The sequence below is a fragment of the Trametes versicolor genome, assembly GCF_000271585.1.
Source record: "Trametes versicolor FP-101664 SS1 unplaced genomic scaffold TRAVEscaffold_9, whole genome shotgun sequence".
Classification (NCBI taxonomy): Eukaryota; Fungi; Basidiomycota; class Agaricomycetes; order Polyporales; family Polyporaceae; genus Trametes; species Trametes versicolor.
Window position 1 is genome coordinate 2,021,823 of NW_007360329.1, and position 25,377 is coordinate 2,047,199.

The window sequence follows — 25,377 nt, forward strand, 5'->3', positions numbered from 1 at the left end:
CCGCGCGTGATCATTTTTGTTCTTTCTTTCGACCTTTTAGTTCAGCAACTTCGGGATCGTCAAGATCGCATACAATACTCACTCAAGCCGACTAAAAAAAATTTCGCGGTGTCGCAAAACACCTTGCGTAGAGTGGTATCAGTATGTGTGATCTTCGTAGCTGAAAAAATTGTAGCTAACGTATCGGACAATTCTGCAGGAACATATGTCAGACTCCGAAGAAGAGGGAGGACTATCCCTCGATTCTGTTTTCACTGTACGGTCAACAAATGGCTTGCTTTTGCGACCTTTCTCAGTGTTACCTCCAATTTTAGGAGCCGCCTCGGCCTCCTTCTCCGGAACCCACCACAACGACCTACACGAGAGAGCGAAAATCCGATCACAGCGATTGGTCTTCCATCGACATACGACTCGTCGGATCTCACCCTCTATGGGCACACCACCTGTAAGCTCACCCGACTTGTGTATATAACATATGGGGCGATCGTTCACCTTGGCCGATAGATGGAACGCTTCGCGAGCGTTCGCGTCTTACTTGGACGAGTACCCCGAGATCTATAGGGACAGGGAAGTTCTGGAGCTCGGTGCGGGCGGTGCTCTTCCAGGTATCGTTGCCGCCAAGAATGGCGCTAAAATGGTAGACTCACTTTCTTTCTTACACCTTCCGAACGCAGAAGCCACCGTGGGCTAATTATCGCTTAACTAGGTCGTAATAACGGACTATCCCGACGCTGCACTGGTCGACAACATGTCATATAACGTACAACAAAATATTTCCGAGCCAGACAGGACGAAGGTGCATGTAGAGGTCGGTCCACCCAGTGTTTCACTCTTGCGTGTGCATCTCAACGTATAACTCTCGATACAGGGCTATATTTGGGGACATGCCGTCGAACCCCTGTTGGCGCTGCTTCCAGTGGAATCGGACACCGACGAGCGAGCCTTCGACCTGATCATTCTCTCCGATCTCATTTTCAACCACTCGCAGGTGAGCCTTGATAGCTGGCGATGGCATGAGTGACTGACTTATTCCCGGCCTACAGCACGAAGCGATGCTCAAGTCCTGCGACCTTGCGCTGTCCAAGCAAAAGGCCTCTGCACAATCTGACGGCAATGCCCAATCCCGGCCCCCGCCATGCCTCCTGGTCTTCTACACCCATCACCGGCCGCACCTCGCCGACCGTGACATGGACTTCTTCACGAAAGCGCGCGAGCGCGGATGGCACTGTGAAGAAATCCTCACGAGGAAATACCCCGTGCGTACTAGCGTACCTCGACCTTTGATACTGGGACGCTTACCTACTTATCTCCTCGCAGCCCATGTTCCCGGAGGACCCGGGAGAGGAAGAGGTCAGGGCGACTGTGCATGGGTGGCGTTTGACCCGCGCGTAATACGGAAGCAATCCATGTGCCTCTGGATGCAATAGGGGTGCTAGCCTGATAGAGTGTGTCCATCGTGCTTTGAGGTCGCCACTTACGAAACGTGTTGTTTGAAAACGCATGTGCTGATGACGGTCCTCGACGGGCGTTGTGGGAGCCGAATGCGGGACCGAATTCCTGAGATAGCAAAGTGACCAGGACTGTCGCTAGATCAGATCCAGCCTGATCGTATCCCACGACTCAAGAACAGCAAAATGCTTGGTATGCATCTACAAAAGCTCTACGAGCTCTACATCAGTCCCTCGCACGCCCGTGGTGGGATTATCCGCGTCCTTCTCGACGTATGTGCCTCTAGCGGTGTCGGTCTCGGCTTCGAAGATCGAGTACAGCGTCGCACCCAGGTTGCCTAGGGTTCCCGAGGACGGATAAACGCTTGGGAGATACGTCGAGATGACCGGCGCCCCAGCCGTGTTGGCGTACGTGGCCCTCTCGGAGGACTGTGCGACTCGCCGCAGGTTGAGTAGGAACCGGGAGATAAGGATTGACGTGAGGCTAACGTAGGCTGTGAGCTGACGAGTGAGTATCAATGGGGCGTTGGACGTACGGGGATACGAAGAAAGCGATGAAGTTGTTTCCCTTGGGCACGTAAGGCGTTAGTCTGCCGGAAATACGGCGGATTGAAACCACAACGTGATCTCACCGGTTGTTTTGCGGCGACCACGATCTGGCTGATGTTGATAGTGAATAATATGCTTGACATATTGGTCAGGCATGTGGATACTGCGAGGTAATGCGACTCACAAGAAGTATAATGTACCTGCAGGGTCAGTATAGTTAGTTGTACTTGAAACGTCACGCAGAGTGGGACGCTCACCATCGCGGAGAAGAAGTGCTGATAGACCGATCCTGCCGCCAGACGATGTGATCGATTTACGGAAGTGCGCGGTCTTCAGGAACGTCAAAATGAGCACCAGAGCATCGTACACTGTCGTTGTCGCTCGCGAGGCAATGACAACTATGACTGCATATCAGCCAATAGCATTCAGTAAAAAAGCTCAACTTTCTCACTCCTGTCGGGTCCCTCGGTAGTCAGTTCATCATTTCTTAAGTGTGAACGGATTGCTTACTGGCTGTAGGTACCCGGGCTGATGCTCGTCAAGATAGCGCATCCAACCGAGGGATGTGGAGCAGGTATGGGTGTCCCGACGATGTCCAAATACTGCACAGTGTCCGAGTCAGTGCATCTGTCGTCGTTTGCCATGATCACAGCGACAGGTGCTAACCAAGTTTGCAAACGGCGCTACCAAGGCCAGTAATAGTACCACCAGTGCTGGACGCCAATCTCGTGACCACGTAGCGTAAACACGGAGCGCTGCAAATACTGCGGAATTACGGATGAGCAAAGTGAGAAGCAAACGGCGTGGCTGAAGACACTTGCCGGCCACAATGAGCGAGGCAAACACTAGCATTGACTGCAGTACGCGTATGACCGGAGTGCAGCTGTATACTCCGGTTTGAGCTCGTCGGGATCGAAAGGAGAATAGCACGAGGCATACCTCTGGAGTGCAAGGTCAGTCGCCGAAGTGAAGACAATGTAAGAATAGAGGACTCTACCTGCGGCGTTTCGAATGGAGCCTGTTCAATGAGCTCTAAGATAGTGATTAAGAGATTTGTGTAGCGATTGAGAATGAAGAGGCCCGAGGCCGCTGATAGCTTCTGTCCCCACACGTAGTTGACCTCCATGTCGAGAGTGACAAGGTAGTCCCAGAGGAATAAAGCTGCATTCCGGATGCGTTCAGTACGCATGGACGGCGCGGTGTGGCACGAGGAACGTCCATACCTCTCGCGGCCACAGTGAAATAGTTCCCCCGCACGCTAAGTGAAGGTCAGCTGGAAGAATTGATACAAAGTAGCCCTCCTACGGCGGGAGCGGGCCTAAAGTGCGATTACTCACAAATTAGCATAACTTGCTATCGCTTGCGCATGGGCCGAGTCCTCTGGCATAGATATGTCGCGGGATACACGTTCTTAATGATCGAAACCGCGACTGGCGATCCTCCTCGCCGCTATATTCGACCCGCAAACTGGTACTCATCAGTCAGTATTCAAGCCAAGAAGCAGCGAACACGCACCATCGACGACAGCTAGAATTTAGGAGCAGATGCAGCTCTGCCTGAGACCACGGATAGGCAGCAGTCCAGTACTCGAGCGGAACTGCGGACGGATGGGCTCGGAGTGGGCGTACGTGTGAGGTGACAGGTTCCAAGCGCTGTCAGCAATCGATATCTTGAGGCTATGGGCACTCCGCGCAGATCGGGTACAATGCGGCATCCCTGGATCTGACCCCGCGTGTCAGATCCATCAAGGGTCCCCAACCCAAAGAGGCTCCTCGCCCGTGATAGCCGACCAGTGAGACGGGATGACGAGGACGACGTTACGCGGGAACATGTTGCCTGCCAGAACGGCGAGAGGATTTTGGTCGGTTTGCCCGTAGAATACGGTACGTGCTCGCGTAGTGCTTGAGTTGACGGTATGAACGTCGACTCCTTGAATGACATGCGTCAATACGACCTGCTAGACCCCTGGCCGCGCGATGTTCAGGAACGTGCTGATGAGGAGCGGAAGTTATGTGGTTGCCATATGGGCATAACAGGGGAGCGCGAGAGCCGCTTCCGATGCCGAAGTCTGGACTGCAGAGGTAAATCGGCATGGTGACCGCGTGTGCGCCATGGAAAGCGTTGGGATGAGCGTTGAAGCACGTTGAAGCTTGAAGACTTGTCCGACTGTCCCGGAGGCACTCCGGGAGGTGTGGGGATCCGCCCCGCCATCCTTGTGTGCCGGCGGCACAGAAGGATTTCCATCGCGCACAGGAACCCCGAGGGTACGGCCGACCGCTGTGAGAAACGTTCCTCTGCTACTGTACCCCGGAGTATCTGAACAAGCACGGCATCGGAACCCGTGATATGGGTCTGCCATCTGAGACGGAGTTGGAGGTTGCGAGTCTTGGGCTTGGTCAGGCTTCGGGCCTTGGCACGCAGAATGATTGTGATTCGTCCAGTGAAGAAGAGATCAACTCAGGACGTTGACGCTTGAGGTTAACTTGAGATTTGTCGGACATTTCCTTAGCGCCTCGCGCGGCGGGCCAAATCATCGGGATGCCTCGCGAGGCACTCGCGAGGCCCAAAGAGGCGTATTTTCTCTCGGGTAGGCCTCGCATCATCCTCAAGAGGCATCGCGAGGCTACGCGAGGCTGATCCGAGGGCTTTAAGGGAAGCGCCCTCGCGATGCGCACAGGAAAATTCCGACATTGCAGACGCCATTACGATGCTCCGCAAGAAGGCCGCTACCTCGTGCATGCAGCGTTTTTAGAGACAGGAATCCGGAAGATGAACATCTAGGGGAGGTCGTCGAGTATTACCCACAGAAGTGAATATAAAGCATGCGTACCAGGATGCATGGGGACCAACACCTGCGGGCGGTGTACCGGCTGTCATGTGAGACGGTCCGGGTCCAAGGAGGTGACGTCGACTGCTGTATGGTGGCTCGGTAGCTGCCCAGCTGACTCGTACGGCGTCGGCACATGCGAAATCAATACGCCCAAGAGATACGCTAGAGTACGGAGAGAAGCATGAGGCGGTGTTGAAAGACACCGCAACAAGGAACAACGATACCTGGTTTGCAGCTAGCACCTGTGCTAGATGACATGGGGTCAAGGGGAGATCGGAGGCCGTCTGCAGCGCTATCCTGGTCCGTGTTCCAGGGATCTTTGAGTGATGAACGGCAAATGTTATCGCGGCAGGTCTGCACCGAACAGCTGTGCCAGTATACGAACTGCGGAGATCGTTCTCGGTGGTGCAGCGCCGACGCTCGGTGCCATAGGTCGGCGAAAGAGCGAGGTCCAAGGAACCCGTATGTTTTACATCATGCTGATGGTGATGCGCAGCGCTAGAGCTGTAAAAGCCACCTGAGGGCCGCTGCGCGTGTCCGCTTGGGACCTCGCCGTGCACACGCGACTGCCTGCAGATGCGCTGAAGCCTTGCGGGCGGGCTGTGGCACAATTAAGTAGCTGCGCGCTGTATGGGTCCAATCGTCGGCAGGTCAGAAGCGAGCTGCAGGGACATAAAAGGCGCACGAACCAGCGACTAACCCCCAACATCGTCTTCTTTCCCCTCTCCTGCATAGGAAGACGTGAGAGCATCTTTGGTATGCGACCGTCACCATGAGATACTGACGTCGACCTTACAGAACATCGTCACGTTCAATATGCAGCTCAGAGCTGTCCTCATCGTAATCACGATCGTCGTTGCCACAGTCCTTGCGGCGCCGCTCCCGGCAGACATTCCTTGCAGGAGGTACGTGTCTGGACGCTCAACAAAGGCGGCGCAAGTTGACATGACTGCAGAGCCATCCTCGAGAACCGCCAGCTGCCATGTTGCTGTGGTTGAAGCGTGGAAACCAGTGATCATGACATGACACTGACATCGCGAAAAGACTTATTTCGTGTGTATGTACAATACGCAACGCACTGTAGCCCTTTTGTAAAGTCTCGTTATCGTTGGCACGCATTGACGACCAATACTCGCTTCAACTCACCAGTACAAGTTGCCAGAGCCGCGAAACCCAGTGGCCCATTCATGACTCAGGCTCGGGCAGGATAACGCATGGGTCGACGGTCTCAGGAGACACCCAGATTTTCGTGGATATGCACGGCTTCTATAAGGGTTGTGAGACGGCGTTAGGCTCACCGCCGCTCTAATTTGTCGCAGGGGGTGCAAGTCGTGCTTCATTAACAAGGTAGTACCGGCGCACGACGGTTGGCCAACGACGGTAGCTGGGCTGCTTCGGGGTCCTCGAGGCCCCGGTCACCGTGTTCTGAGTTTTCCTCAGCATGATGGCCCGAAATCTCCTGAGCGTGAAGTTCAGGTGCTGAGTCGTTGTTTGGACATCGAGCACTATCTACTGGTACACGCTCATAACGACGTAGCGTTATGTACAACTACCTAAGAAAAGAGTAGCCACGAGGATACGCCACGGCACCAAACCGAGTATATGGCCTTGCGCTCCATATAGAACGACACATGCCCGCGCGCGGTTCTTCCAAATGGCTGAGCGTATTCAGGATGGACATCAGCCGTGGGCTAAGATGTAAACCGAGTCTAGGCGAGCGGGCGACGTCGAGGCTAAGATGTGTGCCAGGCCCCTCCCAGGATGGATGGTGGTTACGTTCGGGGCCGAATGTGATGGCGGGTGTGTCGAGCGATCTATATGTCGTGATCAGGCCGTTGTGGAAGGCAGAGGGGGACCATGTCCGGTTACTCTGGAGAAACCGTCCACCAGGGCTCTGGAAGAGCACAGGAAGATGTTTCCAGGTAGTAAGTACCAGGCGGCCCGTAGAAGTTCTCCAAGTTCCGCTAGATGGACCGCGCGCGATCGCCATTCACCGCTTCTGCGACTTCGTAGACATCTTCCCGCGCGGAATAGGGTTCGCCTTCACTAAATAGCGTGTCCAGCATCAGTTGCATGCTCCAAGGCCGATACCAAATACAACAACTCACGGTAGTCACACGGATTGTCCAACTCGTGACGAGAGAGTTGGTCTATCCGTTGATACTCGCGCGGCTTGCCCTCCGCGTCCTTGCACTTCCCCGGGCACCCATACCATAGCTCGAGGTGCTTGGCGTCGTAGTGCCGCGTCAGCTCTCCGCTGCTGACCGTGACGGGACATCCATGCCAGAGGCACTGCACCTGCGTTGCCCCGAGCTGAGCGCGGGTGTGGTGCGCTCGGAGGTGCTTCCGCGCGGCCCTAGCCTGTGTCGGGACGAGGACATGCTTGCACCCGGCGAACCCGCACTCGACGGTCTTCAGCTTGCTTACCATGCAGTGGTCGAGCAGGAACGTGTTCTGAATGCGCGGACCGCGCGTGCCGCCCGTCTTCGCTGGTAAGGTAGAAGGGCCAGCTACGGGGGACTCCGATCGTGCCTGGCGCTGTTTGCCCTTCCCACTGGTCTTCACGGAGCCCTTCGCAGGGGTTGCATTGGACTGGGAACGCGATCCACGTACACGGGGCGCATGCGTAGGCTTGCGGCGCTTAGCTGGTGGGAGTTCCGGTGTATCCTCGCGCTCGTATTCACGCCCGCGTTTGACAGTGCGAAGACGTGATGAGCGCCGCAATGCAGGAGATGTCGCGGGTGCGGGTATGGGGATCACCTCTTCCGTGGACTCGTCGCCAGGGCTTACGCCGGCCTCGGTCCAGTGTCTGTCGGCAGCCGCATAGTCGTTTACTTCGGAGCCATCGTCGTCGCCAACCTCGGATGAGTTGTCAACGTTTGCCACAGAGTCAATATCGACCTCGGATTCGATATCGCACTCGGAGGAATCCATGTCTTGCTCAGAGGCATCGGATTCTTCCTGGACACTCTCGCTATCGTCCTCGGAAGAGTCGTCCCGCGCGATATCCTCCTCGGAATATCCCATGTCGTCCCCATCGTCGTCCGCGTCAGTCATAGCGTGCGCGGTATCCAGCTCCCCAGCCGTAGGCCCGGCGTACACCTCGGACGGATCGAACGGAGAGTACTCGCCGTCGTCGTGAGAGGCGGTCGCCTCCTCCGCAGACTCTCCAAAGTCCTCCAAATCCCCGTACCCGTGGTCCAACCAAGCACCGCGGGCGTCCTCTTCCTCTACGTCATCAGACTCGAGGCTGATGCTGTTGTAGAGGTCCAGTTGCTCGTCTTCGTCTGGGTCCTCGATGCCCCAGTCCGCGAGGATCCGCGCCTCCTCGGTGTGGTCGTCCCAACCGCGCTTCGACGGCGATCGCGAGGGCGGAACGCGGTTCTCAGATCCGCGCGGAAGGGGCGACCGGGCAGGCGCGTGGGGCGCGTTGACGGAGTCGTTGAGTGGCCTCGGAGCGGAGACCCCGGTCTGGGATAAGGCGTCGTCGACGATGTTGTTGAACATTGTGGCTGCGACGGGCAGCAGTCAGAGGACGGGGAGAGGGCCACACTGGATTATTGCGCTCACCGTTTATGTTGCTATTGTAGATGGGGTGGTAGATGGGGTAAAAGCGGGATGAACGTGGTTCGAGTGGTAGGCTACGAAGGGTGTTGTGGTACAGGATGAGGTAGCGCCGTTGCTTTAAATGCGGAGGACGCGGTCAGAGGGCACAATGGCAATGAGGATAGAGTCAACACATACAAAGAACGCGTCCATGCGCCGCGACATACTCCGCGACTTCGCGCCACAGACGCGACTGTGACTAAGCCGCGTCGCATTGTCCTCTGCATGTCTGATACGGTAATAGGAAAAGCACCTGCGTGTCTTCTGTTCAACATCACGAGCAAATCAGACTGCAGGGTATAAGCTTACCTCTTGTACGTGGTTTCCATAGGATTCACTTTGGCGCAGCCGTAGATTTCCCTGCACCAGGGGCTGGATGAGAGACGCGAGTCGTCCTTCTTTGCATGAGTGGCCGAGAACCGCAGCTTTCGCAAGGTATACCGCTGGCGAGTCTGGTCAGGTTGTGGAGTTGTATGCAGTGGCTTGGGGACTCACCTGCATGGAACCAGGTTCGCTATTCAGGGTTCAGAGTAGGAAATGTGTGTCTTTGAGAAGCACGGCACTTGCGAGCTGCAGAGGGTTCACTTCGGACGACGCTGGCGCGCTGCACCCCTCTTCTTGTACTGGTAGCCCACCCCAGACCAAGGGGAAAGCGGCAAAGCCGCCGTCCCACTTGCACTCGCGCTGCATGTCCTTTCTATTCGAATAGGGTCGAAAGAGCTTCCAAGACTCGGCTGCCTGAGCTTCATGTGGTTGTCATACAAACATGACCTGTCTCCGAAAGGCGGGGTAACAAACGTTCAGTATGTTGAGCGCAGCTAGTGTGTGGAGATATTGCACTTTCAGAGCCTCGACGTTCAAAAATCAACGCGTATGCGAGTTGGTGTTGAACGAGAGGTTATCATCTGCTTTTCTGCGGACTAAAAGAGCATAGTAACGTCTCCGTCTAGCGCAGCGGAAAATGCTCGCGTGCCCTTCAAGAGCGTGACTTTGTCTCGGCTCCCGTTGATCTTGCACTGACTGTTGAAACACGCCAGTGAGCGTTAGAATCGGGCCTGTAGAATGGTTTTTGAATCCATTTTCGGCGGAAATGCCAAACGTTTCCATAACTATTCAGTAGAACCCAAAGGCTCATGAATGCATGCGAATTCCAGGGACTGAGTCCCTCTTTGACAGAGAGAACCAGTCTCTGTGCAATTCAATCTCGAGTCATGAGGACTTCCGCCTGCATCGTCAGGTTAGGGTTTCACAGCGCCCATAGCAACACTGAAGTGGAGCATGCACGGCAAGGGCAACTTCAACAGACTTCAGAGCATCACTACGGAGCAGCCTAGGGATGATAAATGCATGGGCGATAACTGTCGTGTCAGAGTCAGCTCAATTTCGAGTTGATCAGAAGGTAAAGCATTACCGCTACGGCTCATCCTGAACGTTGAACAGCTACCTTAGCCCAGGTGGTCTTCACGCTGCTTCATGCTGCTTCACGCCATATTGGCAATTGACTGAACGCTATGAGTAAAAAGCAGTGTTATGTGGGCTTGCGAGGGGCACAAGAAGGTGTTCCGAGCGTCGACGGATCCAGGGATATGGTGGTAAGACGAAAAGCTGCGGCTGCCGGCGCCCCGGCAAGCTCTTGCCTCTCCACCACCACTACGAGCGCGACCCCGTACGACTACCTGGCTTATACTCTGCTTCCGTGTTTGAATATCCCACTCTGCTTCTGCTCATGTGTACCTGCACGCACGAATGCTTTCAATTCTTGGTTAATGTGATGCTCTTGGGTTTGGGGCTTTATGCGCCTTCTCAGCCTCTTTGGCGCTGGCTTTTCTCGCATCCGTCATCCTCAAGACGCGTTTTTTTAGCCGGCTAGTGCTACAGTATATTGCTACAAGGTCTCGAGAGCAATCTGTCGATGCGGAAGCACCACAAGGTGTCGGCAGTCGCATAGCCAGAACAAGCTCTGTGATGAGCGTACTTCCGTACGGTGCGTTCGTGTGTATGCTGCAGAAGAGTGGCTTCCATTCTGTCTCGTCCGCTCCCCATATCCCCACTCGGACATTCTGCACATCTACATTCTGTTCAGAGTGGTCTGCTCTTGCAGTATGACATCGGTGCTTCCACATTCAGCGTGTGCTCCGTCGCACAATCCGTGTCTCGGTGCATCTTAGAGTGCCCTTGGGTACGTCTTATGCGCTTTTAGTCCACTGAAATCCCAGGACCTTCGCAAGCTAGATGACTGAAACCCTAAGCATCCCGGAAATCACGGTTTTGAACGCGCCTAGAGGATGATTATGATTAGTCTGCGTGTCGTTACACGATCGCCTGAACAACCTGGTCGAGTCGCTGTCCGCTCTTGTTTTGCGGACACTACAGCGTGCGACTACGGTGTAACTAGCCCGTGCGCAGCTGGACGAATGTACATACCGCCGCAGAGTCCGCATGCACAGTGCAGGTTTCTGTGAGTATTCCTTGAGGTCCAAGTCGACTTGCACACACTGACGTACCTTCAGACCGTAGATCACCTCACCACATACCCTTCGCAGACGGATCCAATTATGCAAACACGTACTCAGGCCTGATAATTCCATCTCAGTCTTGATCGTAATTCTCAGCATATACGATCGTCATTGCGGCAATTAAGGAGATGCCAGCCCCGTCAGCCTCCCCCTGCCAGCCTCGTCTGGTATAGAGGGAGCCCTCGCGCTTTCAAAGATCCTGTCGTCCACCACCACTCCTAGCCCTCCCTCAAGCTATCCAAGCCACTCAAGCGCAACACACCAGCCCGACACAGCCCATCCCGTGTAACCCGCCAGCCTACGCAAGCCCCTCCAGCGCAACCCGTCAGCTCCTGCAGCTCCTCCGACGCAACCCGCTCCCTTGCTCAAGCCCCCACCGCGGTGCAACAAACCGGGTGCCTACGTGCGACACGCCAACCTCCAGCGGCTCCTCCAGCGCAGTTCGCCAGCTCCTCCGGCGCAACTCGCCAGCCGGCGCGACTAGCCAGCCTGATCAAGCTCTCCCCGCGTCGTAACGCACAAGATCCTCACGTGCGACACGCAAGCCTGTTCAAGCTCTCGCAGCGCAACTCGTCGGGTTCCCCAGCTCCTCCAGCGCGACACGCCAGCAAACTCGGCGCAGCCCTCGAGCACCCCCAAGACAACTTGCCAGCCGCCTCCAGTTTCTCTCCGTCGCAATGCCCTTCAAGAACATCTTCGCCTTCGCCAGCCCCACGATGGCGAGTCCTTCCGACAAGAAGGTTGGGCTTACTGTAAGTCTCCATTCATCTCATCTCACTGTCAGCCGAGCTAAACGTCGGGACTAGTCGGAGAAGTGTGCTATGCAAGCTGTCATGGTCGAGGACATCAAGGACATACCGACAAGTGTGGACGTACACGTTCGGATGGAGTTCGACTCGAGCGGCAATTTGGTATGTCAGCCTCGCACTTTCTGTCCATCACTTTGCTCACATTATCCAGGTCATCCGTGAGGTCGAACACCTCTGCGACAACGAGGTATCGCCCACGCCCTCGGATGACATGACCCTCGTCGGCACCCCCAGCATCCTTACGGACAAGCCCGAGTCGGTCGACGCGCACACGGTCACCGACTCGCCAGAGCTCATGATTTCTATCGCTGCAAGCTCGCCTCCTCCGTCTAGCTCGCATCTCGCCGCCTCATGCTCATCCGAGGTCGACATCAAGATCGTGATTGAAGATGTGGATGGGAGCCCGTCTACCGCGGTACGCACCGTCACCTCGGACGACTTCCAGGTGGTCGGCGAACTCGGGGAGGGGGGTCAAGCATCTATGTATCTTGTTCAAGAACGCGCGACCGAGCGGCTCTATGCGCTCAAGGCTGCGGAGAAGAGCGAGTATCCAGAGATGAACGAGCTCATGTTCCGGGAGCAAGCCGTACTGGAGAGCATCGCCGGAAGCCCGTGGTTCCTGTCCCTGAAGGCCAGCTTCGAGGACGACCAATTCTTCTTCCTCCTCACTGTGAGTTTGACCTATGCTTCCGTGTGTCGAATATGCACTGACATGTTTTATAGGACGTGTGTATGGGCGGTAGCCTGGAGAGTCGTACCCAGCGCAGTGATGGAGGGAAGTTGGCAGATGGGACGGCGCGCCGCTACTGCGCGCAGATCGTACGTCTTCTACTACCATCCAGCTTGCTCACACTCACACTCACACCCTCTGCCAGATCCTCGCCATGGAAGACCTGCACAAGCGCAGGATCATCCACCGCGGCATCAAGCCCGCCAACATCCTCCTGAACAACAAGGACGAGGTCGTGATCGCCGACTTCGGGTTCGCCCGCCCCTTCGCACTCGGAGACACCGTGGAGGACGCCAGTTGCAACGGCCTCGGGATCCAGCTCGACATCACGAGCGAGAAGTGTGGCACACCGCAGTGCATGGCGCCCGAGATCTGGAAAGAGCAGCCGTACTCGTACGCGGTCGACGTGTACTCGTTCGGCGTGATGATGTACGAGATGCTCAACGGCAAGGTGCGCCTTTTAGTTCTCTACTACTTCTCTGCTGGGCTGACCTCGCCGCCGTTTGCTAGCTTCCATTCAACCTGGACGAGATCAGCGACGACGACAACCTGACCGTGGAGGATATCGGAGACGCCGTGTGCATGCGCCAGCCTGGGTTGGAAGTCGAAGACGACATCGACGATGATGCTTTCGACTTGCTTGTCTCGGTATGTTCTTCATCTATTGCATGTTGTGGAGTTGTGACTAACACTGGCTGGCTGGAATTCAGATCTTGGACCAGGATCCGGACAGGCGACCATCCTGGGAGCAGATCAAGGAGCATCCTTGGTTTGATGGCGTGTGAGTACCTCTTCTCGGGTTCTTCGTCAGCTTGCATACTCACTCCTTCATGACAGCAACTGGAGCCAACTTTCCCGCCGCACGCCAGTCCCAGCTGTAGTCCCTCCGAAGGGTTCTATTCCTGTACGTTCTTTGACCTTCACACTGTCCAGGATTCCCACTCACTGCTACTACCAGGATGATTCGAACGAGGAGTCACCGTTCGGTATGCCGTACCAGACGGGCGACGAACCCCATCCATTCTTCCAATGGACCTCCCCCGAGCTTCAACCCCAGCCAGCCACGGCACCCGAGGCCTCTCCCCCAGGCAGCAACCCGCCGCCGCCGTCCCGTAACAACCCCGAAGTCGCCACACCACCCCAAGAAGCGCCCCCTCCCCAGAAGTGCACTACCTTCCCCAACAGCCACGAGGCAGCCGACGCCCCATCCGCATCTGCAGCACGCTCCACCCCCACGCATCCCCATCTGTACCCCTCCCCGGTCATCAAGACCAAGCCAACGCCCCGCCCCAACTCCATCCCCGAGTCCCCTCGCGCCCCGCCAAGCACGCGACTCGTCAGTAGTATTGGCCTCTGGCCAACGAGCAACCCACCCCCTATGCGTGCTGCACCCACTCAGTGGAGTGCACACGTAGAAGAGGTGGCCCCAGCTCCTGACGACAAGCACGCCGCCGCGGACGCAGACGTTGACGACGTCAGCGCGTCCGTGGCACGGGCGCAGGACGACGACTCGGGAGATGGCCCCGCGCCGACCGGACCCTCTCAAGCAGGGATGGTCGGGCTGGGAAGGGGCCTCGGCTTGGGCGTCGTGTTCGCTGCGACGACCCTGGCCGGGGACCGGTACGATGTGGATGTGGTCAGATCCTGGACGCAGGATCTGGTCGCGAGCGCGTTGTGCGACGATGCACACGCTGTCCCCGTGGACGCCCCCCTCTCCGCGTTCTCTCCCGAGTTCCCCAGCACGCCTGTGCCGGGACACGGGGGAGATCTGTGGGGGAATGTCTGCACTTCTCCGGACGCTTCTGGCAAGTCGCCGGTGTCCTTCAGTTGTTACGATTCGGTTGCGGTGGCCACGACCGTCGCCCCCCGCGTCGTTCTTGCGCTGGGCGATGGTTCTGCCGCCGACGCCTCGCCGGATGCGGGCACCTCTGATCTCGAGGTCCCCGCGCTGTCGGCTGCGCTCGCCATCCCTGACGTGTTCACGTCGTCGGGGATGTGCGAGCGCCCACTGGAAGTCAAGAACTCGGATGCAAGCCTCTCGTCGTTCACTTCCTCAAATTCCCTATCATCCGCCCTCTCGGACTGCAGTGTCGGCTCCTCCGTCTGGTCATACGACGGCAATGCCACCTCGACAAGCGACGCTGCTCCACCAAGGACCCAAATCCTATCACCGGACCACAACGCGACGCCAACCTGGCTCGTACGGATCTGGCGATGGCTGTCCCATCTTGGGAAAAAGACTGTACGAATGGGTGGGCGCAGAGACCTCTTAATTTGAGGTACATCTCGCCCTTAAAGCTGCCCTTAACGTGGTCCCCAATACTCCGCCGAGCCCTGAGCCTCCACCCCGCTCTCGGTCTCGTTCTCGGCCTGGGCCTGAGTGCTTAACTGCTCTTTGGGCTCTCGCCGATCCACCCTGCTTTCTGTTTGCTATGTCTGCTTTCTTTTTGTTTTCCTTCTGCTCTCTGGTCTTGCTCTCGCTCTCGGAAACATTTAACCCTATAAAGCGAACCCCCGAAACTTTAAACCACACAAAGCGAACCATGTTTTACTTTAGCTCTTGATATCCTCGTAATGCGAATTATTCTTGTTTTTATTAGGTCTACGTTCATCATGCTTGCCTCTCGACTTAAACTTCACCAGACAACTGCTACATTGTCCTCCACCAATCGCCGCTCTCCGAGAGTACCCCAACCACTGGCACCCCCAATTGTATGCACTGTCTGGCGCTCAACGAGCCAGGTCACTCCAACATAACCTCGAGGTTTAAGTAGGAGGTATGAGCACTGTGTCATTGTTATATCAGATAGCGAATACTTCCTACTACTGGCGAGCAGACACCGGGCAACTACAGATGTGCGTGAAGAACAACAGGATTAACGCAGAGAGACAGAGAGCCCGAGAGCGACACCTTCGTGCTGCATTGACCCGCGGCGGGGTGGCCGAGGAAGGTCAAGTCCACGGCCTGTACATGACAATCGTCGCTATGTACGATGGCGGCGGCGTGTCATGGCGGCTTCGCGGCAGAGTCGGCGAAGCCTCGTCGGAGGAAGCCTCATCAGAGGATGCCTCGTCTGAGGATGCGAGGTCCGAGAGGGAGGGATGGGTAGAAGGCCCCATGTAGTAGCCTTCAACGTCGATCATCCGGACGCCCGTGCTAAGGTCAAAGTTGAGCTTCGACAGTCGCGCTGAAGGGTCGAAAGTGGACGAACTACTCACATGGGGTGCCCAACAGCCGACTCGGCGGCGGAGTTCCAAGCGGGATGCGATATGCGCGACAACGGCGCTGGCGACGACGAAGGGAATGCTCCGCTCTGTGCGAGACAGACGTGTTGTTGGTGGTCGCGGTGTTGCAAGTGCAGCTAGGTAGTTGTGAAGCACGGACGTTGGGGGGTTATAAGAGGAAGGAGTCTTATGCGATCAGGTCGCCGTGAAGAGGGCGTGTTGACCCAGTCGAGTCTAAAACAGACGCGGGTACTGAGGAGCAGTCGACGCGCTGTAGACACGGTGTATCCCCGTATTGTCCAATCGTGGACCGCGGTTACCACCGCCAGACACCTGCAGGCATCTCCAGAGGTGCGGGTGTGCTGCGTAGCTCCGGGGTGCTGCACGGGATGTCTGGCGGCTTAGAGCTCCCCTGCGGCGGGACTTGTGATCCTTCGCAGCTGCATTAGGGCTGACGTCCAGGCAAGGTTGCGAAGGCGTCGAGCGAGGCGTCGTCGTCGATCTCGGTTGCGGTGGGCTCTCCCCGGCGGCGCTGTGTAGAGAGGGTTGCTCCAGAGCGCGCTCGGGAAAGGCAATGGAATCCCGTGGGCTATCCTCCTTGAGTGCATTCGCGTTGTCGGCGTATGCTTTGGTTGTGGTTCGGATGTTCTCAGCCGAGGGGCCGTCGGAGTCCTTGCAGAGCTCGAGTATTGCGTACTCGCAGTCCAAACGGCTCCTCCGTGGACGCCCCGGAGCCTTAGTCCAAGGCCCGTACCGGTTGTGTGGTCGGATATCGCCGACGTCCTGGTCCGCTCCGGCCCCTACCTCCGCGTCGTCTTCGGAGTCGACACTGATACTGTCGCATATCTGGATGTGGAGCTCCTCGTCCATCGGATTTGATCACAGTTCGACGGAATGATGTTCGTTCATGGACGTCGGACGAACAGGGAAGGCGCGGACGGAACACCGCCCACGAGGAAGAGGCGATGGCGCCGGCCTATGTGACGCTTGTGCTTTTGCGGAACGCTGACGAGGCGGCGGCGAAGAGAAACGGTCTGGACGACGTTGTCGGCGAATATATGGGCCTGCGAAGGGCGGTAGCCTGAGTCAGCAGACGGAGTGGTCAATAGACGTAGTGTACTTACTTTTGGTATGCGTGGGTATAGACCGAGCTGTCGCAGTGCAGCGATGGTGTAAAACCGGGTCCAAACGCGGTAGACGTGGATCGTAGAGCACCTTTGCATGAGTGGTCGAGAACTGTAGCTTTCGCCATAGATGCTGCTTACGAGGCCGGTCAGCTCCCGGGATCATCAGGGAGAAGAACAGGAGCGTGCCTGCATAGGTTCCAGCGTGCTTTGCGGGCGGGTTGATGGGTTGGGGATGTGCGGCTGGTAATACCTGCGACACTTGCTATTACACCGTCGGGATGTCGCTGCAGAAATTACCCTGAACTACCGTCGTGACGCTCCCCTTCTTATACTGGTCGACCAGGCGGTATCAAGGACAATGCACCAAAGTTGTCGCTGTACTTCCAATCCGCGCAACCAAGGTAGAAAGGACTTAGGCCTTCTGCCTTCTCAATAGCTGCAGAAACTGACTTGTGGTCGTATCATGGCCTTGTCTCTAGAGGGCTGCATCGGGATGGCGAACCTCCACGACTTCGAACGTTCAACACGTAGGAGAACCGACGCTGGGCGGGAGACGCATGGGCATTCACCATTCGCGCCGTCGCTCGTCATTGTCCGATCAGAAAGCGGGTGGTGTTCGTCTGCCTTTCTGGGGGCCTCGGAGGTGTAGAAACACGATGGACCCGTTCAGCCCGAAGATAAACCCTTACACACCATTGGTGCAGATGTGCTTCGCCTCCTTCTCTTCGAGTGTTTACTGACTTTGGCACGTTATCGGCTGATTTGTCGACTGCCCTTTCGTAGCAAGCCGAAGACTTATTTGCAGTGGCCTCAGAGACTGCATTACTCTTTGATAGAGGAATTCAGGCCCTGCGGCATTCGAATGAGTCCTCACAAGTTCCAAGGCCGTACGTCTACCGCTCATGCACGTACCGTCAGGTTAGGGTCCCATCGCGCCCACCGCAGTGATGGATTGTGGGCAAGATGAGCGGGTTGAATAGGGAAGCAGAGCATTTGCGTACGGCGCGGGCGATAATGGAAGAAGGATGCTCGAGCTGGAGGAGGCTCGTCCTCCAGCTGAAGTTCGAAGAGCGATCGCGAGTGAGCATCAACGCTGTACTTCAATGTGGACGATGTCCTCAGCTCAGATCTTCTTCATGCGTTGCGCGACAGCTATGCGGATATATTGAGGATATTGAGCGATACCGAAGCGTACGGCATTGTGACTGAGGAGTACAAGATGGTGTTCTGGCGGTCGACAGAGGAACATGGTGGTGAGATGAAAGGCTAGGGCTGCCGGCGCTACCTTGAAATCTTGCCTCTGTACCACCACCACTAGCCATGAGCACGATCGTCAAAGCGTCCGTCCTCGCTCTGAATCTCCCGGAATTCAACTCTACTTCCGGTATACTGTGTTTCTACTCTTTCGAGCATATGCGTGCGAGCACCTCTACATCGTCGACCTTCATGCGCCTCTTCAACCTCTGTGTCACTTCTGTCATCCACATCCTCAAGACATACGAGATGGGGCTGGCTGATCGCTCAATCTTTCCCTGCAAGGCTGCTCTAGAATTATCTGTCGATCTGCTCGCGCATATAGCATCAACGATCGCCCGGTGCGAGAGCATGTGCCGTGGTCATGGCAGGATATACGGTGCGCAAAAAATTGGCTTTGATCACATCCTATCTCCTCCTGTCCCTCTGACCCTCTCCCTGTACTCCCTTTTGAGCATTTATGCACATACCACATCGTCTCGAGTCGATAACTATTGCAATTTGATATTCGTATGCGCCTAGCGTGCATACGTCGGAGGGAAACCCGATCATGAACCAGATTCTGTGCCAAGCACTCATTATGAGCGTTTTTGGCACTTCTTATTTGCAAGTCTACTAGGAGCCGGCAAGGCCTCCAGTAAGACAGAAGATGGGAGCGCCCAGCCTATCTGCGTTAATATCGGACGTTAGCCATGCCCCTCACTTCCACAATCTCGTAGTTCTGCGCAGCCGCTACTCGTTTGGCATACCCTCCCATCACCTCATGGGCACTCGAACGCGCCAGATGAGAGCGTCGTCGATGACTACTGTCCAAGTTTGGTACACGCCGACCTCGACGTCCTAACTTTGGCGTCTCCTTCGGAAGGCGTACCGCGCACGGGCTTCTCGGCGTCGACTTGCTAGTACGAGCCAAAGGCCCCTTCGCGCCACCAGCTCTCGGCGCTGTGTTCAACGCAATCGTCACTCCGCAATGACAAGTGTGTTTCTCCCGTCGTTTGTTTAGAAGAGATATGCTGACGTTTTGATTGAAATGGTAGACGCATTTGTCCGACCGGTGGCGTCGTGCATTCTGGTAAAGAGGAGTCTAGCAGTCACCCCTTCGCGAACGCGTGAAGGGGGCGTGATGTGCTCTCTTTCGAGTCTTTAGCACACCCCGCATGCGTATCACAGCGGGGCCGTTACGCCAAGGTCTGAGTGCAATGACCTGAGGAAAGAGTGATTATCGTTCTGCTCATAGGGAAGTACGAACGCGCTGTACTTGACAACACGAGCAAGCCTGGTTGTCGCTCGTGTCCCTACGAAACATGAATGTTACACGACTATCAGCGTTGTCCGCGCACGACATTGCGCTAGGTCTGCGGGAGGCGATATATAACCATGCAGCGGGCCCCAGACAACAACTCCAGATCCTCCTTCCCGCCCCATCAAGCTTGCTAGACCGCGCACTGCATCAGGTACGCCCCATGCGATCAGGTACCGTCTATTACTGACACCTCAAATAGCACACGAGACGCACCCAGATGCGACGTCACGGCACAAACCGACCTATACACCCCAGCTACAAGCCGTCGAGTGCGTCGATGTTCATTTCTGCCGCCACAGAACCGCAGGGCTCTCTCATCGCTCGACGATGCGCCTAGCTGCCACTCTCACCTTTCAGCCCTGGAAGCAGGGTAACACCTACGAGCTAGGTACGAGCGCCATCGTCAGCCTGGCGGACGGGTGTCAGTCGCTGATTCTTCGTATGTGGCTCAGGACAGGAAGAAGCGCTCTTACGGTTCGGCCTAAAGCCTGTCAAGGAATGGGGGCCTTTGCGCGAAGCCCTAAACACAGGTAAGTCCTATTGGCTGGCGTGGCCTATAAGTACTGCTTGCTCATGAGGTGCTGGGCCCATCGGTAGACAGGACATAGTCTCCGCCCCTGAGCGAGCGCGGCCATTCCGCGGAGGGCCGTCGCCCCGGTAACGGCTCCTCATGTGAGACCCAACAGTCCCGCCTCGCAGGCCTCTGATTGCCAGCCGTACGGTGTACTCACCCACATCGCCACTGTTCGCTCGTGCAGGCGCGGAACCTTACCCGTGTCGTCCGCGGTCACGTTCGAGTTCATCGCCCATGGACTCCGATAGTCGGCTCGGTTGGAACCCAGAACCCTGCTCGGTGTTTACGGTACGTGGATTAGCATTTTCGTCGCAAATTCTCTGCTCAAAGCCAGGCAATCGTAGGTTGGGCTATGTGGTCGCGGGATTCGCTCTAGCCACCGTTGCCGAACCGTGGACGTGCGGATTTGACGAGGTCCCTTCCAGTCGACATACCCAACATGAACAAGGGCGGTAGCGAGAACCCCGTCTTGCTGACAGTCTCTTGCCAAAGTCCACTCAGGAACACCAAAGGCAACTCGCCAGATATCCTTTGGATCATTACAGCAACTGCTCAGTGAAACCCAAGAGGGGCCGACCCTACACACAAAACCATCCGGATCACGACAATCCGTTCGAGGACCTAGAAGACGTTCAGCAACGGTCTCGCTTTGCGCTAGCAGGCCGGCAGATGCGGACCCTCCCTTCGATGCCTCCTCCCATACGCATATGCACCCCACGTCAGTCCTCCCGCCCTCCGCCGGTCCAGTACGCCCAAAACCTGCCACCGCGGGCTTCCCGCAAGAAGGCGCAGCTGACAGGTCTACCCCTCCCGGCGAACGCCTCTCTCCCGATGTCCCAACTCCGCCCTCGCGTCGAGCGGTGGATATCCAGCTGCGACGGGTTGCTGGCCCTTCCTCTTGAAGCGAACGTTGATACCGATGCGGCGATCATTCCAGAGGTGGGTCTCATGAGCAGTCCTGAAATACGGCGCTAGACTGACATCTCTGGCTCAGCTGTCGACGTGGCCAGCGACCAAGAGACCAGTGCCAAAGATGGAGGTGCGACGAACTCTTCGACGCTCTCCCGGCTGCACTGAAGATCATCCGAGCACTGCGGCGCGCGGAACATCACCGCGGGACCTGACCAAGCGACGCGAACGTCAACCTGTCGACGCCCGGCTGGGCGAACACGCTCTCCGTTCCCGAGTCCGCACGCACCGAGGAGGATTCCCCCGAAGGCGTTGCTCGATTACCTCCAAGACAACAGGATCCTTGCGAACCGTCCACTACGCGCTTCACATCCCCTGATCATCCTCGCCGTGTACCTCTGGAATGTTGGTCACCTCAGCACTAATGCTCGGCGCCCTGTATCCGACGGCAGGGTACGCGCTACACTCAGCAGACGATACTTGCACATGAACGTGACGGATGCGAGTTCGTACAATCCCCGTAGCAAGCACGCCTATCGCGTCTGGGGCGATTTGTGTCCGGCATGAAGATAGCACCCACTGGGGTGATGAGGTGCGCTACGCTGCGTGAGGGTTCGGCTGGAGTGTTTGTCTGATCATCCTTCTCAGGCTGTAGCTTGAGCACGTGCGGTCTCCATTGATCCACGCCTCCTTCGACATCTGAGGGCGGCTGGAAGTCCCAGACACTCTGGAATCGCTGCCCATTTACACGTCTCCCGGTGTTGCGGTGACGGAATCACCGGTGCGACCCATACCGCGACCAAACCCCATTCGGCTTCTGCCCCCAGAAGCCGGCGCGGCATACTGCAGATCGCCGCCTCTATCTTGCGACACCTTGTCCGTCTTCCTCATCCCTCGGAGGCGCACTACGACGGCATCAACTTGAAGGTCAAAGCCCTTGGTGCGGCGCGGACAAGCGCCGCTCAGAATATCACAACCACCGTGGGATCAGCGCTAGGAATCACCACCGCCGGCAGTCCCCGTTCTGAAGATCCTCAGCACCATGAAAAGCCTGAAGCAAGCACCCGTGGAAGAAGTGTGCGAGCGGGGAGGCAACATGTCCACGGTCGCCGAGCTCATCTTCAAAGGCGTCCGGCGGGGTCCTCTTTAGATTGGCCTCTGTGCCGGAGTTCGGACGGCGCATCAATCGACATGACTGGCAAACCCGTGCTCCCTCGGGGCCCTCGTCAACGCGCTGGGTCCCGCTGGGGCTGACGACGAGCAGCGGGTCCCTCTTTTTGGATCGGGAGAACTTCTGGGGTTATCGGCCACCATGAAGAGCCTTAAATGAATCACGAGGACCCTACAACCCAGACCGGGTGCTGCCTGTTTTGCGCAACAAGCGACCCTCGACATCGCTCGTCCCCCTTCCCCCCCAGGCCGCTGTCAACGCGCCAGATCCCGCCGCGGCGAATGTAGAACGGCGACATGCAGAAATTCGAACGGTGGTGCGACACATCCGGAAAGCGGCCGAAGCAGAGGAAGACTGCCGACATCCCCGAGTAATCGTGTTGCAGGCTGCGCGAGTACCGCTGTGTCCGCTACGGCATCGCGAATGATGTCCTTTCCTACCGGCTGGCGCCGCTGTACTCAGCGGTTATCGGTCCACGTGCACGTATGTGGTGATTGGAATGGTGTACTTTACGATGTTGTATGTTCTCGATAAAATAGGAGATCATACGTTTAACTTGAAGGTCCGTGCGATTTTTGCTAGCAGAGCCTGAGGGTGACGGTAAATGGTGTCTGCAAGGCAAGTCTGGGCACTTCAAAGACATTAAAAGGTTTGGTGGTGATGAACGGATGACGACTCGCCTATTCAAGTCGAGCGCCTTTCCAGTGCGTCACCAAGCTCCGATGACGTTCATCGCATGCGGCTTTCGGGGCGAGCACGAACTCTCACAACCACGACGCGATCCAGGCCTGAGAGCACCATCAAGCCTTCGTCGCCATCGAACGCCCTTCCTCAGCTGCAGTCTGGGAGTCGCTTGGCGCACCCGCAGGCGTGCGCACCACAATCTGAGCACGACCTGCGCTCGCCACCGTCATGCCGCGAAGACGCGCTGGAGACGGTGGGTCCAGCCCTCCCCACCGCTGGAAAATCATGGATACCTCGCGTTCGCGTTCCACAGCGCACAGCGATGATGTCACGCCACCGCGGGGTACTTAAGCTCGCGGGCTCGCGCCGTGGTGTCTGCAGCAAACGCATCCCCTCTACTCCCTTTACCACACCACCACATACTTGACGAGAATGTCCGACTTCGGAAACAACCAGCAGGGCGGCAACGTCCAGGGCGGGCAGCAGGGCGGCGAGAAGGCCGACTGGCTCGACAAGGGTATCGAGGCTGCTGGGGACAAGGCGGGCGTGAACATCGTAAGTGTCTCTTCAGGTCGCGCTATAACGACTTGGATGGATGCTTACCGTGTGTGTTACTGTAGAGCCAGAAGAACGCGGACACTGCGGGCGACTTCGCGAACAAGGAAGTCAAGCAGAAGGAGGGTGCGTAACGATGCTCGCGTGGTCGGCCGAGCCCGTGGCTGATAGTCCTTCTTTGCCAGGCTTCAACCTTCCCGGTGTCAACTAAAGCATCAGTGGAAGACGAATCGAACGAACAGACTCGGATGTATAGTCGTGTACACATAGCATTTGTATAACATCGTGCCTGCAATGCTGGAAACCTTTCGGAAACCATCTACGAATTGTGTGATCTCAGCAGCGTTGACAGAATTCATCACGATGTACGGTGCACCGATACTGCAGTTACCCAGAGCTGCAGGCTTGGATTAAGAGGAGGAGTTGAAGGGAAGCTGGTCATGGACCAATGGTCTGGGCCCGATCGTTGAGAGGCTTTGAGAGGAGGAGGGAGTGTAAGCGCCCATATGTCAGGCCTGTTGACAGGCGTGCTTCCAATTATGGCAGGTGTAGTATTCAGTCTTATCGATGCGCGCGCTTCCGGTCCGCGCCTCTCTACTCCGCCTACTCATGACCGTGAACCTGCCAAGCTCATCGCAACGCAGCAAACCTCGCACAGAATTCACATACAGTGGACATCTGACGATGCAGAGTTCCTGATATCCTCCAAGGAACACGGCGTTTGTGGTACGGCGGCCAGGACGCAGTGGAGAAAGCAGTGTGGGACCTGGGGGCCCATCGCGGCGACGTCATGGAGACCCACCGGCCGTCCCTCGCCCAACGCGGTCATCGTCCTTCCCAATCCACTCACCCCACTGCTGCATGATGTCACCGTGACTGCGCCCTGCTATATAGTCTGCGGCTGCAAGCACGACAAAATCAATATCCACTCTTCGCCCTCACCACACCACAACCACCACTTCTCTCCCCTTCCCACCCGCACCACACACACCATGTCCGACTTCTTCAACAACAACTCCTCGTCGACCGGCGGAAACTCGAACTCCGAGTTTGCCTCGGGCCCCGGCGGCGGCACGCAGGCCGACGGCTTCGCGCAGGGCCAGGGCCAGGGCGGCGCGTACGACAACATGCAGAGCTCCGCGCAGTCGAACAACATGGGCGGCGGCCAGGGCGCGATGGGCTCGGGCGTCGCTGGGGGGTACTCGGGCAACCAGAGCAGCAACACGTCGAGCCAGACTGGCGAGAAGAAGGACTGGCTCGATAAGGGCCTTGAGAGCCTCGGCAAGAAGGCTGGGTTCAACTTGGTGAGTGCTGTGGGGGATGATGAGGATGAGCGGGAGCTGATTGGGACTTGTGCAGAGCGACAAGAACGCGGACACTGCTGGCGACTTCCTCAACAAGGAGGTCAAGGAGCGTGCCGGTCAGTACCACGTCCTCAGCGCGCTCACCGATCCCAATGCTTACTGCTTTCTATGCAGGTCGCAACCTCCCCGGTGTGCAGTAGATTATAATCGTGAACGGACTTTTAGCATGCATGGACATTCACTGTAACATATACTGTTGGAGCACGCAATCCGAGCGTCGTTGTCCGCGACCGGCCCCGTATCGTCTAGTGTATGTTTTCTGATTGTTTCGTTCGTTATCGTCTTCATGCCTGCCGCGCGGACGAGTTCCGCGCGGTCAGTATTACATAAGCATTCTCGATTAGGCAATTTCTCATTTAGACGCCCTATCGCTCGCCCTCTCGCCCCCCACTTATACTCGACGTCTCGCGATCGCGCTGCCCTCAGTCTTGCTCTCACTCGAGCGTGCGTACTGAGGGTAAGCCGATCCCATTTCCCCCCGTTCATGTTCACCTTACTAACTGTACTGTATGTAGACCCGCGTCGCTTTACTTACAGGTACAGCACAATGATTAGTCTTGCTCTCACTCGAGCGTGCGTACTGAGGACCCGCGTCGCTTTACTTACAGGTAACCGACGCCGACGCACACGCTCTCGCTCACAGGTTATGAGCCCTGCGCGAAGGCCTTAACTTGCAAGACTCCTCGCGCAGAACCCGATCGCTCTCATCTCCCTACCCGCTCT

At 56.9% G+C, this 25,377-nt stretch overlaps 8 protein-coding genes across 8 annotated transcripts; 5 read left to right on the forward strand and 3 right to left on the reverse strand.

The window, feature by feature from the left end:
* Positions 1 to 205: 205 nt before the first annotated feature.
* Positions 206 to 1,392, forward strand: TRAVEDRAFT_130076 (uncharacterized protein; the record flags this gene model as incomplete). The annotated part of the gene is made up of 7 exons (XM_008043369.1): positions 206 to 256; positions 315 to 445; positions 505 to 637; positions 707 to 808; positions 869 to 988; positions 1,044 to 1,256; positions 1,318 to 1,392. 7 exons carry the CDS (start codon positions 206 to 208, stop codon positions 1,390 to 1,392), a joined length of 825 nt encoding a protein of 274 aa, XP_008041560.1.
* A 592-nt stretch (positions 1,393 to 1,984) lies between these two features.
* Positions 1,985 to 3,597, reverse strand: TRAVEDRAFT_152595 (uncharacterized protein; the record flags this gene model as incomplete). Its single annotated transcript, XM_008043370.1, has 10 exons — positions 3,513 to 3,597; positions 3,335 to 3,464; positions 3,221 to 3,255; positions 2,995 to 3,158; positions 2,819 to 2,882; positions 2,664 to 2,761; positions 2,506 to 2,599; positions 2,182 to 2,395; positions 2,081 to 2,132; positions 1,985 to 2,016 (listed from the first exon to the last, which is right to left on the reverse strand). Coding segments are annotated over exons 2-10 (801 nt in total), but the record flags the coding sequence as incomplete, so codon positions are not given.
* A 3,220-nt stretch (positions 3,598 to 6,817) lies between these two features.
* Positions 6,818 to 9,123, reverse strand: TRAVEDRAFT_22413 (uncharacterized protein; the record flags this gene model as incomplete). The annotated part of the gene is made up of 7 exons (XM_008042717.1): positions 6,818 to 6,873; positions 6,936 to 8,339; positions 8,398 to 8,509; positions 8,572 to 8,662; positions 8,743 to 8,885; positions 8,929 to 8,947; positions 9,044 to 9,123. 7 exons carry the CDS (start codon positions 9,121 to 9,123, stop codon positions 6,818 to 6,820), a joined length of 1,905 nt encoding a protein of 634 aa, XP_008040908.1.
* Positions 9,124 to 12,197: 3,074 nt separating this feature from the next.
* On the forward strand, positions 12,198 to 12,930 carry TRAVEDRAFT_83458 (kinase-like protein; the record flags this gene model as incomplete). Its single annotated transcript, XM_008043371.1, has 3 exons — positions 12,198 to 12,428; positions 12,482 to 12,577; positions 12,634 to 12,930. Coding segments are annotated over 3 exons (624 nt in total), but the record flags the coding sequence as incomplete, so codon positions are not given.
* A 2,510-nt stretch (positions 12,931 to 15,440) lies between these two features.
* TRAVEDRAFT_50529 (uncharacterized protein) lies at positions 15,441 to 16,583 on the reverse strand (the record flags this gene model as incomplete). The annotated part of the gene is made up of 3 exons (XM_008042984.1): positions 15,441 to 15,645; positions 15,708 to 15,850; positions 16,170 to 16,583. The coding sequence occupies 3 exons, from the start codon at positions 16,581 to 16,583 to the stop codon at positions 15,441 to 15,443; spliced, it is 762 nt and encodes a 253-aa protein (XP_008041175.1).
* A 3,141-nt stretch (positions 16,584 to 19,724) lies between these two features.
* Positions 19,725 to 21,048, forward strand: TRAVEDRAFT_50530 (uncharacterized protein; the record flags this gene model as incomplete). Its single annotated transcript, XM_008042985.1, has 3 exons — positions 19,725 to 19,785; positions 19,850 to 19,927; positions 20,966 to 21,048. The coding sequence occupies 3 exons, from the start codon at positions 19,725 to 19,727 to the stop codon at positions 21,046 to 21,048; spliced, it is 222 nt and encodes a 73-aa protein (XP_008041176.1).
* A 2,119-nt stretch (positions 21,049 to 23,167) lies between these two features.
* Positions 23,168 to 23,501, forward strand: TRAVEDRAFT_50531 (uncharacterized protein; the record flags this gene model as incomplete). The annotated part of the gene is made up of 3 exons (XM_008042986.1): positions 23,168 to 23,290; positions 23,356 to 23,416; positions 23,476 to 23,501. 3 exons carry the CDS (start codon positions 23,168 to 23,170, stop codon positions 23,499 to 23,501), a joined length of 210 nt encoding a protein of 69 aa, XP_008041177.1.
* Positions 23,502 to 24,277: 776 nt separating this feature from the next.
* On the forward strand, positions 24,278 to 25,030 carry TRAVEDRAFT_73696 (uncharacterized protein). Its single transcript, XM_008043372.1, has 3 exons — positions 24,278 to 24,594; positions 24,650 to 24,710; positions 24,769 to 25,030. Exons 1-3 carry the CDS (start codon positions 24,283 to 24,285, stop codon positions 24,792 to 24,794), a joined length of 399 nt encoding a protein of 132 aa, XP_008041563.1. The 5' UTR covers positions 24,278 to 24,282; the 3' UTR covers positions 24,795 to 25,030.
* Positions 25,031 to 25,377: the final 347 nt, after the last annotated feature.